The sequence below is a fragment of the Chaetodon trifascialis genome, chromosome 13 (assembly GCF_039877785.1).
Source record: "Chaetodon trifascialis isolate fChaTrf1 chromosome 13, fChaTrf1.hap1, whole genome shotgun sequence".
NCBI lineage: Eukaryota > Metazoa > Chordata > Actinopteri > Chaetodontiformes > Chaetodontidae > Chaetodon > Chaetodon trifascialis.
The window spans coordinates 16251130-16272272 of NC_092068.1; the positions used below are offsets into that span (position 1 = coordinate 16251130).

The 21143-nt window shown below is 41.5% G+C and overlaps 2 protein-coding genes across 5 annotated transcripts in view; one reads left to right on the forward strand and one right to left on the reverse strand.

Annotated features, from left to right (window-relative positions):
- zcchc24 (zinc finger, CCHC domain containing 24) overlaps nucleotides 1-7722 on the reverse strand; it is a 31132-nt gene extending 23410 nt beyond the window's left edge. Inside the window, exons 1-2 of the mRNA XM_070977090.1 lie at nucleotides 7234-7722; nucleotides 3722-3922 (exon numbers count right to left, since the gene is read on the reverse strand). Coding sequence (XP_070833191.1) covers nucleotides 3722-3922; nucleotides 7234-7473 — 441 coding nt within the window. The 5' untranslated portion in view covers nucleotides 7474-7722. The remainder of the gene's footprint in view (nucleotides 1-3721; nucleotides 3923-7233) is intronic.
- A 1247-nt stretch (nucleotides 7723-8969) lies between these two features.
- Nucleotides 8970-19660, forward strand: anxa11a (annexin A11a). Of its 4 annotated transcripts, none has more exons than XM_070977450.1 (16): nucleotides 9104-9238; nucleotides 10896-11141; nucleotides 12290-12372; nucleotides 13018-13246; nucleotides 13286-13464; nucleotides 13685-13772; nucleotides 14230-14324; nucleotides 15054-15167; nucleotides 15371-15461; nucleotides 15997-16076; nucleotides 16181-16237; nucleotides 16375-16468; nucleotides 16666-16761; nucleotides 17698-17756; nucleotides 17851-17973; nucleotides 18083-19660. In XM_070977450.1, exons 2-16 carry the CDS (start codon nucleotides 10898-10900, stop codon nucleotides 18140-18142), a joined length of 1692 nt encoding a protein of 563 aa, XP_070833551.1. In that variant the 5' UTR covers nucleotides 9104-9238; nucleotides 10896-10897; the 3' UTR covers nucleotides 18143-19660. The 4 variants fall into 4 exon arrangements, with proteins under 4 accessions (XP_070833552.1, XP_070833551.1, XP_070833553.1 ...); XM_070977452.1 differs by having other exon boundaries at nucleotides 13165-13246; XM_070977451.1 differs by having other exon boundaries at nucleotides 8970-9238; nucleotides 13165-13464.
- The last annotated feature ends 1483 nt before the right edge of the window (nucleotides 19661-21143 follow it).

Below are 21143 nucleotides of genomic sequence, written 5' to 3' on the forward strand. Positions count from 1 at the left end.
ACTTTTGGCTTTTAAGCTTCTATTTAAAAAAAAAACAACTACTCTACCAGTTTCAAAATATCAGAAATTTCTGAGAAGAATAAAAACAACATATCCAGGAAACTATAATTCTGGAGGACCAAACCAGGGAAATGCAACCAGGAATGGCGCACAGTAACTCAGGAGCGCACTGTAGCTCAGAAACACACATAAAACACACACACACACACACACACACACACACACACACACACACACACACACACACCAGCACACACAGCAACAGCAGCCACCCCCACATACCCACAAACCTGCATTCCAGCAAAGACATTTTCCATGAGTTAATTTTTCTACAGGGACACATAGCAAGAAGATGTCATTGAATGCATTATTATTATCACTCAAATCAGAGGAGGGGGCCAACTGTTGAGAGGATTAGTCCACTGAACAGAACCAAATCATGAGTGCAAGTGGAAGACATCTTGGAGGGGGGCCAAAGCGTGGCAGCGAGGGGCATTCTGCTCATAACTGGGGGAGCGACCTCATTTTCCGAATAAAAGCCAGTTTACATAACACCTCTGTCCCCATGACAGGAGCACTGGGCAGCTGCTGCCAGGCCTGTGGCTTTCACTCAACTACCAAGAGTTCCCTGAAAAATAATTCTCTTAGCACAGCCACAAGTCTCCTCTGAGCGCTTCCAATATTAACATGTTATAACCAAAAAAAAAAAGGCTTAAATTTCAAGTAATGCATAAACACTTCTCTAACCTCAACTATTTAATGCCCTAACTCTTCTTCTCTCAGGACCAAGCAAAGGAAGGGGTCAGGAAACCATTAGCTGCAGTGACCGAGGCCATGGGTCCACCACTGTCTACGTCCTTCACCTCCTTCACCTGCAGAAGGGTCAGGTCAGGTTCGGCAGAGGTGAGGTGACTTTAAAGCATATGATATATTCTTTTGATGCATGCATGTAAAAAAAAAAACACGATTCAGTCTGCAGTAATCATAAAATTAGCACATTTGAGCCCTGTTAAATACATAATTTTAAGACTTGAATGACAACAGCACTGGTGCATGATGGATGAAGGCTGAAAAAGAATAGAAAAAAGGACAAGCAGGTGTACAGTGCTCTGCACTGCTATTTAAAGAATTAGCCCAAAGCCCATTGGTTACTACTGAAGTCAATCTGATGGTCTCAAATATATAGTTTCATTTTTTTTAAATAGAATAAGTGATTCAGAAATAACGGCACAAACGTTATTCAAACAGGTATAAATAATGCATTTGTTGGGGACTATTTGCAGCGGTGGAGTAACACAGATTCGGTGCTCTAATGAGTATTTACAACAGCAAGGCAAGTTTTTGGATGACAGTGAAAGTCTATGGCACAGAGGAATAAGCTATATAAGGCTTTAGATATACAAACAATACTTGTTAATATCAGTCTACTTCAAAAATAAGCGCAAATGTGAATAAATGTACTATTACTGAAACTCAGTGATGAAATAACAACATAATAAAACAAGCTGAGGTGAAGTGGAAGAGGACCACTGTACATGTCATCAGACTGTGATTCTCCAAGCTGGACCACGATGACATACTTATCGGCGCTCTGTGAAGCAGGAGCCTCTGTTTTCATTGGCGAAGCATCTCTGGACGGGACAAAGTATTTGTAGGGACACATTCATCGTCAGATGCACTCCAGTGCAAGCGGATACCAGAAACTCCGTGGCCATGTAATTAATCACCGCACTTTGTGAAACACAGCAATGCAGGACAAGAAAATATTGTTTGGAAAATGACACAAGTCTTGGCTAACAGGTAGGCTGAACACTCGTGCCATTAAAAACTCATGTTTCTATTGCTAGATGTGTGTCACATCTGTTATTTGGGTCTTCAGCTGGTTCAGTACGGTTCAGCTATCCTTGGCTAGGCACGCAATGACAGGTGACCGGGCAATAGTGTAAGTGATGTAGCTCAAATGGAAGGTAAATTTACGGGGGGAAAAAGCCCAGAGGAGAGCTAAATAACTGAGATGGTGTTGAACTGTGTAGGTGCAGAGGCCGTTTGGAGACTTTGCTGCTTTTTGACTTACTGTTGGCAGTTTAACGAACAGCTGAAACACAAACCAGAAGGTGGCTGAGTGTGAGTTTGAGGTCCACGCCTGGATGCTTACATCTATAGCACAAGGTATTTCACAGCTTCTTCTGCCAACAGGGTTTTGTTTAATAGAGCATTTGAACCTTTTTCATTGTAAAATGGGACAGTGAGGACGGCCAGTTTAAATGTGCACAGCATGTGGTTTTAGAAACCCAGTAATAAACACAGTAGATCACGTGTTGCTTAATGTACACCTGATCCGGTGTTGAGTATGCATATCATTTGATCAGCGCTCACATCACCAGCTCCAGCATTACTTAAAGGAAAAAGGAAGGCGAAAGTTACATGTTGCATGATATACTACGACCCAAAATTCCCGTTGGAGTTGTCAACGGATGATCTAATTCCCACACATTGCAGTTTGGTGCTGTCCAGGAGATATTTCATCAGTACACAGGTCTTTTACAGACCTCCTGAGACCAGTCATCATATGTCATAAAGCGAGTCAAAGCATTTTAATCTCACATCTGCTCCTCGTTACCATTCCATGCAAAAGAAACTCGGGGCTGGAGTCAGGCTATTGCACCTCACCCATGGAAAAGGGAGAGAAGGAACAGGGGCGAGGCAAGAGAGTGACAGACAGAGAGGAGGGAGATTATTAGGCACCATGAGTCCAACAAAAAAACGGCTCTGTGTAAAAATTCCTCAATCCGGAGGGAAAGTGCCATTGTGCTCCCATTGAAATCAGATCACTTCCAGGCCGCAGTCTCAGCCACGGAGTTTACAAGCCTCTATATCACACCACAATGACAGATCCGCCACAGCAATTTCATAGTCCATTCCTTCCTCAACAACTCAAACTCCACAAAATATCACTTCACTTATTCCATAGTTAGAAGAAGTTTTTCTCTCAGTTACATGTAGATGCTGAGTGATCGCTTGCCTGCATCAACCTGCAGTATTGAATCAAGCTACCAGCCAGGGCCTGATTCTTAAAAAAGACATTTCTGCCCAGATCTCATTTAAAGTAAATTGGCAGGGATGGTTTAAAACCTAAAATCCCCCTGGTGCTTACCAAGATGGTTTTAGATTTCGGAAGATGACAGCATCTGACACCCAATTAGTCACAAATTAGTGTGCAGTGCTCAAAACCTCCATGCTACAGGCAAGGTGGATTTACCACGGTGCCTAACGCAGCTCACATGATGATGAAAGGCAAACACAGACAGTTTCACCTTTGACTCCTGAGCCAGCCCAACAGGTTAATTTATCGTGGTTGGAACGGATGGTTTCTTGCAGTGTAATGCTGCAGCAGTTAAGATGCACACAAGCGCACACAAACACACACTCACACACATGACTACAGAAGACAGAGGCCAGCCTGTTTAACAAGTAGGTCAGACCAGAGCCAAAGAGCGAGAGAGAGGGAGAATTGGCTGGTGCGAGCACAGCTTTTAGTGCCATCATTGGCTTGTATGAAGCGAATGAAAGGACACTGAAGAAGAATAAAGTCACACAGTTACTGCAATGCAAAACATAAGATTAAGTAATCAAACAACTGAAAGGTATCTACACCCACCACTAAGCTATCTGTGTCATCTGAGGACTAGATTATGTAATATATGTATGTTACGGGTCTCACCTGAGGGCAGTCTTTGATGTAGTGGCCCTTGTTGAAGCACAGGTGGCACAGGTAGTTGGGTGGGGGTCTTTTGTTGGGTTTTCTTGGCTCTGAAGAAAGGGAAAGGTCTGAGAAATGGTCCGTCAGGGAGTTGAGTCCATCCACAATGTTGTTGAGGGAGCCGTAGGGCGACACATTCTTATACACGTTGTTGTTTAAGGCCTACGAAACGACACACAGGGTTCAATTTCAACATGCTGCTCCTCAGATTGTTTATGTGAAATGTGTCAAGTGTCGCATATTGTACATAAGATAAACAACAATCCTGGAGCGCCTTCGCACTCAGTTCACATACAATTCAATTCTCATCCCTCAGAGGTCCATAAAGTGTCACTTGTTGACATAAAGAATGCTGGACGACATAACCGCATACAAGATAATCACATGAAATATTGCATTTCTGGTTTGGAGTGTTAGATATGTTGAGATTAATCACCAATTTCCTTTGAGAGCTCTCCGTCCTATTTTCTGTTGCTCAAGAAAAAAAAAGTGAAGTGAAGAAAAAAAAAAAAAATCCCTCCAAGATCATTTCTCTCATTAAATTCAGAACATCTGGCGAGAGGCCCAGCTGTGCTCATGAGCTGGAAAAGTACTGAGCATGTCCACAGAGAAAGACAGGACTTCACAGAGGATGACTCATTGTAAACAAGATGGGAGGCATGTTCCCTCGCCAGCCTGTGGAACATCAGCAATGTCACCATGCACTGTTGGCGGTAAACTAGCCATGGTCAGTGTTTGCAGTCTGCTCGGAGCCACAGAACGCAGTGTTGCATGCCACAAGGCCCAGTGAATTCACAGAAGATGCCGTCTGAATATTAATATCAGGGAAAACGTTGCCTGCAGTGCCTTATTTCCCTTCTCATTCATGCCTTCCTCTGTTCAAATCCACAAAATCCAGAAACAGACAGGAACTGACCTCTGGGTGAAATTATGCTGATTTTAGTGCAGACATTTTTATCCTCAAACGGTCAGGTGATTAACCCCTGTGGACAAGGAGCTACACAAACATCTGCTTTGATATTTAATAGCTTAACTGCACTAATAACAAATGTTTGAGACAGCACTCTCATGTAAATACATCAGTGGCAAGATGAAATCCGCAGATCAACCCCTCCTCATCACTGACAGTCATGTCTCTTTTGGGGGCACAGGTTTGCGTCTGGGAAATGATGTAACTGTCGATGTTTAATGTTGCACAGCACAGAAACCTTAGACTTGGCAACCTGGCCGGGGCCGAGAGCCAAATCTTTATCTGCAGGCTGTGAGATTGTCTTGCTAACCAGCTCCAGCTTCAAGACTCATGTTCATTTATTGCATGTAGCTGTCGTAAATCAAGCATTTCGGCTCTGCAGTTTCTCAACTTTTCCATCCGCCATGTGTTTTAGCTCTGCGTATTACTGTGTTTCGTATTACTGCTCCTTGTGGAAATGTACATGTTTGTGTATTTGCTAAGCTTAAGTCTTAGTGCAGATTGCTCAATTATTTTAACAAATACAAAACAGGAAACCTTGCTCAGCTGATGCTCCTCGCATTTCTCCCGTCTGGCCTCAAACCTCCTACTGTCAGACCAAAGGAAGCCGATTTCACACACATCTGCTAATGGCGGGGTGAGACTGTTTGTTTATTTTGTGTGTCTGTCAGTGAGTGAGTGAGCAAGCAAGCAGGAGAGGGTGCGTTTACATGTGAGGCCTTGGATGTGTAGGCGTTGGCCAACACAATGAGGGCTAAACTGGTATCACTTCCAGTCCCCGAGTGTCCAGTGGAGGTGAGGAGATCTGCAGCAGACCTGTGACTGCTGCAGGGGCCAATCACTCAGCGATATGTTAAAACCAGGGCTGCGGTGCCTGGTGGAAACTTTAGAAGTGACTGATTTGAGGTAGAATAAATTCCATTCCAACAGAGCTAGATGAATCCAGAGCGGCTATAAATGTTGAAAACTAAAATTAAGTAGTAGACACTCAGAGAGACGAAGGAACAAACATTTACACAACGCTATCAGCAGATGAGATTGCGGTGAGTGATAGCCCACTCGTGCCACAATACGAGTTTCTAATCAACAACAAATTCATGAATTTACCACTATTTGGCTTTAATTAGACGGCTGTGTGATCCCCTGGTGCCAAAACAACCGCATTTTGCATTACTCATTTCATCATCAAATCTCTGCAGCGGTTTATTTTACTTGGCTTAGCCAAAAAAAGTGAGTTGCAAAATGCTTCCCCTCACCCTCACCCCCCCACCCCTCATCCCTTCAACCGTTTCCAGACTGTATGTGCTCAGTTTGAAACACTTTATACTCATGCTGATTGAGTGGCATTACTCAATTGCGTGTAATGTATGATACGCACACCCAACTTTCAGAGGACTGTTTCATGTTAAATGACTTCAAAAGGCCTCTTTGGTTACCACCATAATAATGGACACCGGCTTTAGATGGTGAATACACCATCCCTCCACTACTCCAATACATTGTATCATTGTAACATAGATCTAAGAAACTTCACTGCAGCCTAATCAACACACTGGAAAGCTTGCTGCATGTTTTCTAAACTCCCATTTTTGCACACAGCATGTGATTATTTCTCTGTGTGTGTGCCTTATGTATGTATGCATGTATGTGTGTGAGGGGTGTGGTGGCGGGCTCCTTTCTGCACTGTATGGTCTGCAGTATCAGGTTTGCACTCCGCATACATTATCAGCATGTTTTCCCTAAAATTACACAGCGCTACAAAAATAGACAATATGTAAACAAGGACTGATTTTGTTTGCACAACCGCGTCTATTTGAAGAAGTCAGAGACAGCAGACCTCAGCAGGAGGCTGCACTGGCCCGCTCTCTCCAGACAGAGGCGTGCAGGCCACCTATTTCCATCTGTCCCTCTTTATTTCTCTGATCTGAGACATGCCTGACTAAAGCATATTTTCACCTTTAATTTGAACCAGAAGTCATCAGCACGCTGAAAACAAAGAAACTGTGACATTCAGCCTTTTAACTATATAAGATCCTAACTTACTTACCCTAGCTTATTCAATTAAGCTTAAATAAACTTACATAGATTAAATTTAGTATATACTGAAGTAGACTCCTCATAAGTCAGTTTATAATGAAACTGAGACACTATTACTGTTGGTGTGCTGACTAATTGGCATTTACAGTAACCCATATATTTCTACTGTTATATAAAGTATGATAAGACTTGGATAATACTTGATATCACGAGTGTTTCCACAACATCGAAAAGCCTAATAACCATGTTGATTCAATCAGACTATTTGAAGTGATTGTCCATATTAGAAATATCATGGCGGTTATGTGCATCCGACCAGAATAGCCCATGCTGTACATGCTAAAACATTTGCTGCACAGATGTGCAACAGCCAACAGCTCATCAACCAACTCTGTCTCTAACTGTCGCAAATTCAACCACAGTCTGAAACAGCCCACATGTGTGTGTGCGGCATGCCATCTTTCACCTCATTCCGCTGCAGCTGAAAGAAGTTGTTGAGATAGTTGGAGTTCAGGGAAGAGCTCAAGTCCGCCGCTGCGGGAGTCTTGCTGAAACTGAGATCCGGGTGGGAAGAGTTGGGTTCGGGTCTGAACGCGTCAAAAGCGCTGGTCTGGTGGGGGTCTTGTAACGAGAGATAGACCCAGTTGAGAAGCTGCGCAGGCTGGTACACGGAGGCACTCGTGTCTATGGCAGACAACAAGCTCATCTTTCAATTCAAATGGCTAAACTGGATTTTCCGCCGCTGGTTCTTGGACTGCTCTCAACTCTTTTGCCGTCTCGCTTTTCGTTCCCGCACCCCGGCAGATGGCAAAGTGCTCCTTTTTCTCTTCCCGTTATGGGCCCTGTCCTCCTCACGCCGGGAGCCTCGTCCCAGTTAGATGTTACTCAAAAGTCATTGCGCTAACATGTCAGTATATAAAGTTTTACCCTGCTCCCCATGGTCCGCTATCTGCCTTTATTGCAGCGGGGCAGAGAGGGGCTCTTTGAATATGTAATGAGGACGGGACTGCGTCACCGAGGACGCAGACCAATCAGCGTCTGGAATACATGAATATTCATTAACGGTTTCCTGGATGAGACAAATGTTTCATCTGTCTGTTCAAACTCTTCAGTCCCGGCAGTTCAGCTTTACGACAAGGTTAATAAAGATTCTGCCGCATCTGCTACTGAATTAAGACGCTTTCACAGATTATATATGAGCCATATGATGACATTTATTACTTACTAACTTACTTACTTACTTGTAACATTTATCACCAATAACATTTGTTTTGCCTGTAGGTTTTGAAAACAGTTACCTGTTAGCTCCTGTTAGCTGTATTACTGATGGTGTGTGGGTGTGTGTGTGTGTGTGTGTGTGTGTGTGTGTGTGTGTGTGTGTGTGTGTGTGTGTGTGTGTGTGTGTGTGTGTGTGTACGTACGTAGGTGTTTGCTTTATTCAGAGGTCCAGCAATTGCACCTAAATGACTAATTCTGGTGCGTTCACATGACTTATATTCATGTCGGGAAGGCCGATGTGCTCACTAGATCAACAGTGTTTCGCATACAGCTTCTTAAATTTCAAAAATATTTCTTAATGTGTGCAACAAGTTGGATCGACTGTCAGTGAGCACCAATAGAAAAGATGTCCCAGCCTCCAAACCAACCTGAGGGGGGAAGGCCGGCCATGGTATGGTAGGATATGAAGAAAGCTTTAAAAATGGCTCCCTCTTGTGGCAAATGTCCTTCACTCACTCACTCACTCACTCACTCACTCACTCACTCACTCACACATTCTCTCTCTCTCTCTCGCTCTCTCTCTCGCTCACACACACACACACACACACGGTATGGTTGTGTAATACTTAGGTAAAAATACCACTTCTCTGTTGGTGACTATTATCATCGCAACCATCCGTATAAACAATAACCAATAAAACTGAGGAAAAACACACCTCCACAGCTGTATTCAAATGTTTAAATATTCTATTTCATCTACAGAACCCATTTTTATGATATTTCCGGAATAAAATTATATAATTCATAATACATACTACCGATTAATACACTTAATAATCTAACCAGATTGTTAGAAATAAAAATAAATGAGCGTCTGTGTGTCAGTAAACGCAACATGAACGGGTGATTTAACTTAATTTTAGATCCTGACGGGTTTACCTGGGCAGGGTAGGCGGTACACCTGTCAAATAATACACCTATTGTGAAATATTTGGTGACGGCGGCCTGTCACAGTTTCCACCATGTCACTGATGTATGTTTATGAGCAGTCATGAACTCGTTTATGTTTGTGGCTGGTGTCACATGATAGCCGGACGGGTGCATGTATGTTCTCAGACGGGCAGATAGATAGATGGGTGGGTTCTCTAAATGGAAAGTATGAGTCCCACCCACACCACTTAAATACAGTCAATACTGCGACTGGTCGAAGGAACAAGTCACGTCTTCCAGGAAGAGACAGAAAGCAGACTAAAGTAAGTACTAAAATCAAACAATTACTAAAACATGCCGAGCTACAATGATGTTTGATATATTAGCAACACGGTATAAGTTACATTTGGATCAGAGGTGACTATTTTTGGAGCTTTTAGTCAAAGTTACTCGACGCTGTCGGTAGCTGCCAGCGTTTTTTCAGATTTACCAGCGCCGTTAGCTCAGCTATTTATCTAACTTTCGGGATATAACCTCGTCTGTTGCCGCAACATCATTTTGCAGCTGGAAATGTTTTCGTTTGTTGAACGGTAGTGTTAGCTCGCTAGCTAGCTAATTTACGGCGGATAGCAGGGTTCAATCGATGGGGCTGATAAAGTCACATTATGTAAATTTGGCTGGGAGGTAATATAGCCAGTTTCCAATGGGAGACTTGTACAGGCCTGAAGCAGCGTATTAGCCAAAATCAGGCCACTGCCTGTGTTTTAAAGCTAAATGTCCGTTTTTCGTTGGCTAGCATAATCTTCTTAGCATAGTGTTAAACTATTAGTGCTGTGCGTGACGAGCCAAGATATATTAATTCACACTCATGTCACTTGTTTGGCCGAACTAACAATCTTATTAAGTTAAAAACTGAGTGGACAAACACACCTGGTGTCACTAAAAATGAAGCTAGGATATTGACGGTATGTTACGATTAGCCAGTAGTAACCAACGCTGTCTTGTAACACCGCGGGAAGTCGTGGTTACATCATGTTAATGACTTAAGAACAAGGCAATTGAACCTGAATGTTGAATATTGTTATTAACATCCAATGTCCCTGAGCAAATATGCACATGCAGAGGCTTTAGGTTTTGCAGCTGTGCATTTTCATTTTTCACACAGTTTGACGTGTGAATGCAGTCCATCAACACGTGAAATGTTTGATTCCGCACAGCAATTAAAAGTTATGTTTAAACCTGAAGCGTTTCAGCCTGAAGTAGACAAACCGCGTTTGCTCTGACCAAATGTCTCAGCCTGTGTGCTGCTGTGTCGGACTTCAGCAGCAGGACATGAGGAGGAAGTGTATAAGTCAAAATATTTATGCAACATTTAGACCTGCTGATAACTTGCCTGCAAAAATCTGAAAGTGACACAGCAACGTCTTTCTTCCTGTGGCCATAAAATGCAAAGCAGGGAGGATTGTTCCATTCATGTCCTCTGAGGTCAGTTTTACCATGGAACAAGGAGGCCTGTTGTAACACAGGCTTTTCATACTAAGCTAAACCAAAATGAGAGTTTCCTCACTGCCCCACCACTCCGCTAAAGATGTCTCTGATCCAACAGCCTGGGAATGTAGAGATTGCCCTTCATTAGATTTGTGACAGGGATGCTTGCATTGCTGTTTTCAAAAGCATTCACAAGACTGGTGAATAGAGGTTTTATTCATAAAGCTCTATACTGAGTCTAGGATCTTGGCCTATAAAGCAGACATGTATTGTCCAATAGAGAACATAACTGTATAATTATTGTAAATGATACATACATTTTTCAATGTGACACGCTGTAAAGATCCACCAGTTTTTGAAAGTTCAAATTGTTAATGTCTTTGTCCTTCTGCGCAGTGGAAATTGGCAGCATGAGATAACGTGTACATTTTATAAGTAACAGACCATGTTTGACACCTCTGTTTGATTGACAGTTCTGTTCTGTGTTTAAAGCCATGAGCTACCCTGGATACCCCCCTCAGGTAGGCGGATACCCACCACAGCCAGGGGCCTACCCTCCACAACCTGGTGCTTACCCTCCCCAGCCTGGAGTTTACCCTCCCCAGGCTGGAGGCTACCCTCAAGCTGGTGGCTATCCCTCACAGCCTGGTGGCTACCCTCCACAGCCTGGTGGCTTTCCTCCACAGGCAGGAGGCTATCCACCACAGGGCGGGGGCTACCCACAGGCACCACCACCAGGTAAGCCACTGCACCACACGTAAAGGAAAAGTTGTCATTTTGGCAGTTGTGCTTATTTGCCCGCTAAGAGTTAGATGAGAACCGTGACGCCATTGTCATGTCTTTATTGTAAATATGAAGCTAGTGCCAGCAGCTGTTAGCTTAGTTTAGCATAAAGACTGGAAGCAAGGGGAAACAAGTAGTCTGTCTCTGTCAAAAAGTAAAACAAAATCAACCTACCAGCTTCTCTACAGCTTTCTAATGAGCAAGTTATATTGTGTTAAGTTTTCTGTAAGTGTGACAATTACACATTGTGGTTTAACAGAGAATTATATGATAAACTATTTCTTAGCTCATGGTGACTCGAGTCCTTTTTGTCAGTGTCACACTTGATGGTTTTTTGCACAGATTAAGCAAATAAGACACAACATGAACATTTGTTAGCTTTAGAAGTGCTGGTGGGAAGACTCACCTTTGGACAGAGACAGACAACCTGTTGGCCTTGTTCCAGTCTTTATGCAAAGTCATGCTAACAAGCTGCAGGTTTTAGTGTTCATGTTTGTCATACAGACATGAAATGTGATATTTATCTTTCCATCAAACTTTCAGATATATAGTGAATAAGTGTATTTCCCAAAAAAGTCCAGCTATTTCTTTAAAGCTGCATTAAGTAATCTGTGACCACTAAGGGCCAAGAATACGATAAAACAAATTCATAGAAATAAGCTGATGTAAGACTTGTTGTTCTGGTATAATATATTAGCAATTGAGCGTCCCATTAGATCATTTAAATCTGTAGAAAAATGCATTTAAATTAAGGTATTCTGGTACCTATTTCAGTAATGGTGAGTCAGCTATGTCGTATTTGCAGGCAGCAGGGATCATGAAACTTATAGTTAAGAGTGGAAATTTTTTTCCCTCGAAAACAAACAATCCTCTGCTGTTGCTAAGAGAAGTAAGTCTCACAGTCCATCGTTCACACAGTACTCCCATTCTCTGTCCTCCACCCTTTCACCTGTCTGCTAACTGGTTTGAAAGCGGGAACAGGCAAATTCCAGTCAGAAGGGTCATTCCTATCTCAGTACAATACTCTCAGCTCTGTCAGGCATTTAGTGGCACAATCCAGCCTCAACGTTCCTAAACAGCTGTGTCTTTGTTGTCTGCTGCAGGCAGCTGGGGAGGTGGCCCCTCTGGTGGATATCCCTCCATTGGTCTCGACAGCTTGTCCAACCCTGGATACAACGCTGGCATGGTAAGTTTAGCCTGAAAAAAATCATTTTCCCCTGCACCCAGAAAATTTTGCAATGTACAGTATGTGTCGTGCAACATCACCAGACTGTTGCGTTGAATATTCCAGTTAGAATGGATTAAACAGCCATTCACGGAATATCAGATCCTTTCACTGTATGGTAAGATGTTTCCAAAGTCACCTTAAAATCCTCAGCTTTGCCATTTTCTCAATCAGCACCTCTTTTCAGGTCTTTTGCATGAGAAAAAACAGCCATTTACTTAAATCTTATCATGCCTCTCAAACCTGTCAATCTGATGCAACTTTTTTTTTTTGCCCCTTTTACTTTACTTTTCATTTTCTTGTCTATGTTGTAATCTCATTTGTGTTCTGTGTTTCCATCTTATTATGTAGCATGGCCACACTTTGTTTGGATGCGTGTATATCGAGGCTGGAAGAAGTTCAAAACACTGGGAATGTTAACTTCAGTTCCTCCTCTGAAATTAGATCCAGAATAAGAGACATTTACTTAAACACCGATTTATTTAATGCCATAAATAAAAGAAAATCCAATCCAAAAAAGGTGTGACCTGCTACCTGTGCTTTGCATGAAATCATCTTCAAGGATCTGCGCACATATTATGCAATGCCAATCTTTCCAAATCACAGGCCAATCAGACCTCTCCAGGCATGGGGGGTTTTACTCCAAATCCATCCATGTACGCCCAAGCCCCTGGGGGGTACCCATCTCCCCCTCAGCCGAGCGGGTATGGTGCCCCCTTCCCTAACCAACAGTCATGTGGCCTGTACCCACAGCCAGGAGGGACGATGCCTCCAAACCAAGGCCCAGGGATGGGATACCCTGGTCAGCCTGGCCAGCCAATGCCTGGATACCCCCGTGCACCATCACCAAACCCACCCATGGCTGGTTATGGAGGAGCACCATCACCGAACCCACCCATGGCTGGTTATGGAGGAGCACCGTCACCGAATCCACCCATGGCTGGTTATGGAGGAGCACCAGCACCGATGCCTGGGTACCCAAAGGTTCCCTCACCAAATCCATCCATGCCGGCGTACGGTGGAGGAGCCATGCCAATAGCTCCACCTGTCAATGTAATATATATGACATAATACTTCACTATACTAACAGAATTTTTGACTATTGGCTACAAAATGAATTATCTCCTCTATCTCATATTACCTCTCTGTTGTGATATGTTGAAACAAACACACGCATTATGCTTTCACAATGTGACATTTGAGCGAGAATGAACATTGTGTTGAAATAACACTGGTTGCTTTGCGGAAATTGCTGTATTGTTTCTGTTGTCAGAGAGGATTCAGGGGAACAATCAAGGACTTTCCTGGAGCTGATCCACTCAAAGATGTGGAGGTCCTGAGGAAGGCCATGAAGGGCTTTGGTAAGTTCTATGGGAAGAAGCCCTAATCAGAGTGAACCACTTGCCATTTTGTCATTTCTATGTCACTGAGCTGTAATTTTGCACACGACACACTGAATGTTGCCCATGTGGAGTCTGAGCCATCAATTCTATTTCTTTTATTTTCTTCAAATTCTAGCTTTTGTATTCAGAAAGATATTTGTAATTTTTAAGTGTAAATGTCATTTAAGTGAAACAAAGACCTGTTCATCTTCTTCATTTTATAATCTGCACAAATGTACATATACATAGTTGTTTTTCGACTCTGTATCCTGTACACTTTTTTATTTTGACCTTTTTATATGAATGTGCTTCCTCTTTGTAATACTTGCTGCCTGTAATGACACAATTTCCCTGGTGTGGGGTCAATAAAGCCTTAACTTATCTTATCTTATCTGCAGTCTGTGTCTGATTTGACATTATGGGCTTGTCTGTGCAGGAACTGATGAACAAGCCATCATCAACTTGCTGGGGAGTCGCTCCAACAAGCAGCGCGTGCCTTTGCTCCGAGCCTACAAAACGTCCTACGGAAAGGTAACAGCCCTGTTCATGCTTATTAAGTTTATATGCTGTTAATGTGATACCTGATTGTAGGTCTGTACTGAATAGTTTGAAGCTACATTCATAAAGTTGAATCAACATTCGATGCGCTGTAGCTTTGTAGCATTTTTGCAACTTCAGCATAGATCGTAATAGTCATTGCATGTCCAGACAGAAGCAGCTGTATCAGAGCTCTAAATACATACATGCATACATTCAAGTCTATTTATCTGTACTTGATGATTTGTATTCATTAAAGAAAGTTGATTTAATAAAAAAGGACCAGCTCATTTAACTGGATGAATGACTTTATTGAAACTGAGGATTTCATTTCTGGATTTTTTTTTTGTTTCTTTAGGGTAATGACATCATAAAATATGACATGCACTTGATTGGAATACCTCAGTAGAAGCTTCAAATGTAAAAAATGACCTTCAGTACAGCCACACCTTGTTCCGTTTTCCATTTTAGGAGAGTATCTACTTTAAAAAAAACTTTGTTTGCAAGACAAACACTCAATATAGAATCATGCGTGGCTTAGTGTGCATTACCTAGTCGTGCATAATGATGACAAGCAGAGAACAGGTGCTAGTGCTGCCAGTAAAATGGAAAGGGGATTAGATGTCCTCAGAGCTCATTACAGTTATGCCGCAGAGCTTCTTGCAGAAACTTTTCCACAAGACCAGTTCATTGGAATTATTCCAAACATGTTTCTGTTTTCAGGATCTGATTAAGGACCTGCATTCAGAGCTGTCTGGAGACTTCAGGAAACTGGTCATGGCCTCTTTGAAGAGCCCAGCTGAGTTCGATGCCTCTGAGCTCCACAGTGCCATAAAGGTGAATGCTGGTTTATAATCCAGGTTCTTATGTGGTTTTGAACTGTGAACATTTACTTGCATGTTTCCATGTTATATATTATAAAGACTTGTATCAGCTGTAGGTTTGAACGAAGGTTTACTTAAGAGGAATAATTCTGGCTGCTGCGAGGCGTAAGGAGGAGATGAGGTTGTCACATTGTCATTGTTCTGCCTTCCTAACAGGGAGCCGGAACCGATGAAGCCTGCCTGATAGAGATCCTGTCTTCCCGCTCCAATGCTGAAATCAAGGAGATAAACCGTATTTACAAACTAGGTGAGATGCCTCAGGGCAGCTAATGCACTGCATTCCCCTGCTGTTCTCTTCTCCATTATCACGCAGCATCACAGCACTGTGTGGGAAGAGTTTTATGGCATTAGTAGATAAGCTCAGTGTACTTTCATTTGGATGCCACCGTGAAATTTGTTCAGATGTTATAGCGAGGAATCTGATGCACATAGTCATTTAGTTCTCTGTAATAATAAATTGAAATTAAGGGTTCATAACTGCAAATACACAAAGGTATTATATAAATTTGAATGAATTCTTCAGTTTTATGGTTTATTTCTGTTATTGTTCTGTGTTGTTTATTATCTTATTCGTTTATGTAATCCACAGCAGTCCAGTTTATCTTGATAGTTAAGATTAATTGTGGTCACCCTACCAACAGTAGTGCTATTACTGGTTTCAGTGAAGAATTTCAGTGCTCCATGATTGGAATCAGGTTGCACAATGTCACATGTTTAACTGTAAAAACAAAGTGTTCAAATTATTACTAACTTCTTTTTTTCTTTTTTTTTTACCATTTCAGAAAACAAGAAGACACTGGAGGACGCCATTAGTGGGGACACCTCAGGCCACTTCCGCAGGCTCTTGATCTCCCTCGCCCAGGTACTGATATGACACAGTTATTACGTGTGTACATGATGTACTCTGAGCAAATATTGTCAGATTTAATTAGGAATATTCTTTTTTTTTTTTTAATTCTTTTTCAGGGTAATCGTGATGAAAGAGAAACTGTTGACATCTCTCTGGCTAAACAAGATGCTCAGGTAAAGTCTGCTTGTTTTTCATTAATAATTAATGTTTGATGATTTATCTGCAACTTGGTCGTTTTTATTATGTTAATAATTTGACCCACTGATCGCAGAGACATGTTGATTAGGACACATTGCTGTTCTTCTTACAGGCCCTGTATGCTGCTGGAGAAAACAAGCTGGGCACAGACGAGTCCAAGTTCAATGCCATCTTGTGTGCCAGGAGCAAACCCCATCTGAGAGCAGGTATTCTTTATGAATGCATGTCCACAAGCATTAAGATTTGGTTCAGCATTTAAAACATGTAAAAGGATATTTGAGGGTCAGGCCACGAATGCAAGTTTAGTTACCTGTTAGCTCCTGTTAGCTGTATTACTGATGGTGTGTGCGTGCGTGCGTGCGTGCGTGCGTGCGTGCGTGCGTGCGTGCGTGCGTGCGTGTAGTGTTTCTTGAGTACCAGCAGATGTGCGGCAGAGATATTGAGAAGAGCATCAGCAGGGAGATGTCTGGAGACTTGGAGAGTGGCATGTTGGCAGTGGGTAAGAACACACGCGCGTCTATTCAAATCTATTTTTAGAAGGGCCTCACCCATGTATTATAATTCAGAGTCCAAATCTGCTCCATATAATTGGTTAATGACAAGTGAAGAGGCTTGTCTTCAGTACATGTTTGACGTAACATTTAGTCATCAAACATTTTCCATGCTCATTATATGACATACTGTATTACAGCTATCATCATACACGGTACTGACTTCTGTTAAATGCACAATCTTTTTCCCCCCCCTTTTTTTGCCAACATTTCTCAGGTTTATGGTACAGTAACCTGTCTACCTGTTGCATTTGAATCCTCCCATCGGTTTTGCACATCCAGTCTATATGTTTTCATTTTGAGGTGGTGTGCACTGCAGTGGTGGATGTTTGTCATTTCACTCTTCTGCACAATGTCGTTCCTGATTTCAGTGACCTGTTTTTCTTTTGAAGTATAACTTGCTTTATAGCTGCATTAATCACCAACAGTGGACAATTCCCAGAAATTAATGTGAGTCTAATATTTGCTCACCTTTTAACTCTGTTTTGGTGTTGGTAAAAAGGGAGACTCAACCTGATGGTAAATGCACTGGCCTCAAACAGGCCTAAAAGCTCAGCAGAGCTGCAGATAGTTCTACTGAGCTTAAAGTCCATGCAATCATTTAATTAAATATTGATTAATGCAGCTTTAATTTTGCTTGTTGCCATCCTTTTATTTTCGTTTTATGTATGCGTAACTTGATTACTCATTGATCACTGTTCAGATGGCACATAAGTAAAGTGTTGTTGTCTTCATCACTCTCACCTTGCAGTGATAAATATTGCTGTTTCCTTTACAATGCCCTCATAAGTAATTTAGTGATCTTGTTTGTATGAAAAAGGAAGAGAAAGTATGAACCGAATATATTGTGCTTGTGTTGTTAATAAGTATTTTCTGTGTTTCAGTGAAGTGTATTAAGAACACACCTGCCTACTTTGCTGAGAGACTCTACAAGGCCATGAAGGTGAGACACCTTGTCGTGTTTTAGACAGTTGTTTTCTATACGTTACGAAATATGTGCAGTGTAATGTCTCATTTATGTGTGTGCATGTGTTCAGGGAGCTGGGACCAAAGACAAAACCCTGATCCGGATCATGGTCTCCCGTTCTGAGGTTGACATGCTGGACATCCGCCAGGAGTATGTCAAAAACTACGGCAAGTCCCTGTACACAGACATCTCTGTAAGTATCTTCATCACATATTGTATTTGATCCAATTTTAAAAAAATGCAACATGATATTGTGACACAAAGGTCTAAATAATTTGCCTATGCATTTGTTTTCTGTGCAGGGAGACACATCAGGAGACTACAAGAAGCTCCTATTGAAGTTCTGTGGAGGCAGTGACTGAAAAGGAAACAGTGACTCCCACATTAGAGAAATATTTTCTATGATTATGTTTTCTGCCTCTGTCTATGTGCACTACATATAAACTGCAAACCTGCATGCCGTGCCAGTGCTCACAATGCAATGTTTACCTGTTTTTAATAGCATTAATATTGCTACGCATTGTTCCTTTTCTGTATACAGTATGCACAAAAGGTTTTATATTTTTTCACTTGGGCTGTCTTTGCTGGATATTTGAGTTGAATATACATGGCCATACAATCGATTTGCAAGAGAATACATTTGAAATTTTAGAGCTATATATATTTTTAAGATATTTTATTTCAATTGTGCCAATAAGATCAGATATCTAATGATACCTGACACATTTATCAGCATACTTCCTAAAGCTGAATAAAATAGGAGACATAGAATACATAGCAGCTAAGTACCAAAGTTCTGTGGTTTTTTTTGTTTGTTTTTTTTGCAGTTGTGTAATCTCTTATATATTTTGTCTACATGTAACTACTTTTTTCATTATAGTTACGCTGTATCTGCAGCAGATGCTTTAATCTGTATATCGTAGACATCATTGTACAGTCCTGATTCCGGAAAAGTTGGAATGCTGTGTCAGACATAAATGAAAACAGAATGCAATCATTCGATAACAATCTTAATTTTCTGAGAAGTTTTCCAAAGTCAGAAATGTGTCGTCGTGTGATTGTTCTTTATACAATCATGCGAATCACAAAGTGGTGAAACTCGCTCCGTCCTTACTTTCAGAACAACTGAGCCCCTTTAAACTGGATGCTCCTTTTATACCCTGTCGTGATAATAGTCTTTTGTTGCTCCTGTCTCAACTCATTTGAAATGTATTGTTGATGTCAAATTCAGAATCAGGATATATTTACAAAAAACGGGTAAGTCAATGAGGTAAAACATAAAATATATTATGTTTGTACTGTTTTCATTTGAGATGTCAAAAAGGTTCTGCAAGTTGTCACATTCTGTTTTATTTATTCTTTATTCTTTACACAGCAACTTTTTTGGAATCCAGGCTGATTTTATCTTTTATGAGTCTCAGAAAATAAATACTGAGAGGGCACACTGGGAGTATATGAGGTTTATTACTTGCAAAATACATTGAAATTGTTTGAAAAACGTTAACATGTGAACAAGACTTCAAAATAATGTCTTATTATAGCCATTTAGTGGTCCACAAGCAAGGTTATCCCTTGGTATGATTTAAAAAAAAGGTTTTCATTGACTTGCTAACTGATAATAATATCCAACACTGTCATGACCTTGTCATGACTGCTCTGATACTGTTTGCACTCGGTAGTTGACCCAGTTTGCCAGTAGGGAGCAGTGAAGTCTTCATCCAGCTTCACCAGAAGTGTGAATTTCAACAAACGTAGCTCCTTACAAATGCTCAGCTATGAAGAATATGGATCATTACATGATGGCAGTTAATCAATAACCAAGAACTCAGGTCAGTTTAAATTCATGCAGGCAGCACAATAAACAAGCATCTTCATTCTCTGACACTGAATATGTTTTATCAATGGTAACAACCAACCGGTAAATACACCATTTTATGCAGTCAATACAGATACATAATTTCTCTTTCCTTGAGGGGTGTAAAGCCAGTGTGTGTGGCTGCACATGCAGCTCTTCATGCCTTATTAGGCCATGTTGGCTTCATTTAAAACGCTATTGAACACACTTGACTGTAGAGACATGGCTCTGCACTCGACAGGCTACAGTAGTGTGTGTGTGTGTGTGTGTGTGTGTGTGTGTGTCAACTGGACTATGATCAATAATTCTGCGAAATGGGTGGGGGGTGGGGGGGTCCATAAAGCCGCCTTGGCCACAATAAACACGTCTAGCATGTCTGCAGTGCTGTCAGGGGGACCCTTGGGTAACAGCCATGCTGGAAGAATCATTTTTTGATCACATCTTGTTAAAATTGACTAGAAATGGCAGAAAAGGCTTGAGGGCTGTAGATAGATGTTTAGATTACAATAACTAGAATTTTAATGAAGATTAAACGTGATTAGATTGGTTTTGAGGAGATAATTTAGACATCGTTACATGAGTTTTATATGGTAATTTCAAAGTGTTCCAGCATGGATCTGCCAACATTGTACTTTTGATATCATTATGATCTGAACCTCCCATCTGTTGCAGGCATCCAGCTGAAGGCTGTGTAATTTACTGTTAATTAAAAACCAGGAATTGCCTAATTTAAAGTCTATTATAACTCTAATCATTTGGGAATCCTCTCAAGAGTGCCTTGAGGTCTGAGGTATTGTGGGGAAATGATGGCTTTATATTAAAATGCCCTAAAAATGCTAGTATGATGATGGACAGCAGCAAACTCCCCTCTAAGGCATCGCTGCTGCCTCCTTTTTGAATTGTTCACTTAAACCTTGGGAACACAAGCATTCTTGTGCATTCTTGGAAGGTAAAACAGGTGCTGAGAATGAATTATGTAAAGATTGTGTCACAAGTGAGTAGATAATAAAGTAATTGTTTTGCCACCTTGAGCACAGACAGCATTCCATTCACTAAATCTCTGCTCAGACTGGCAATAAAATCTAAAAAAAATCCATAAAATTTTCCTGTTTCAGACTATCTGGCCTGGATAAATGATGGATATGCTCGCTGACAGTCTCTTCAATAAAAGATAAAGCTATTATCTTCCCTGATCTCGGCTGTCTGATAAACAAATCTGTTAATAATATTTCAGTAAATTATCAGACAGCTAGAAACACCACCCCTGTTGTCTAAATAATAAACCCGTTCTTACCCCCAAGATAAAAAGCATCAGGCTGTCTTCTCTATTCAAATGCATGTCCTCAGAAGTAGGGTACAGACACAGCCGTCCAATCTGTGTCAGCTGTGGGGACTTGCTTCCCTTTGATATGAATGAATTGTAATTAATTTTTCATCTGAAGGGGATAGCACATGGTTGCACAAGCTATGGAGCCAGCATGGCAGGGAAACGGGGGGGGGGGGGGGGG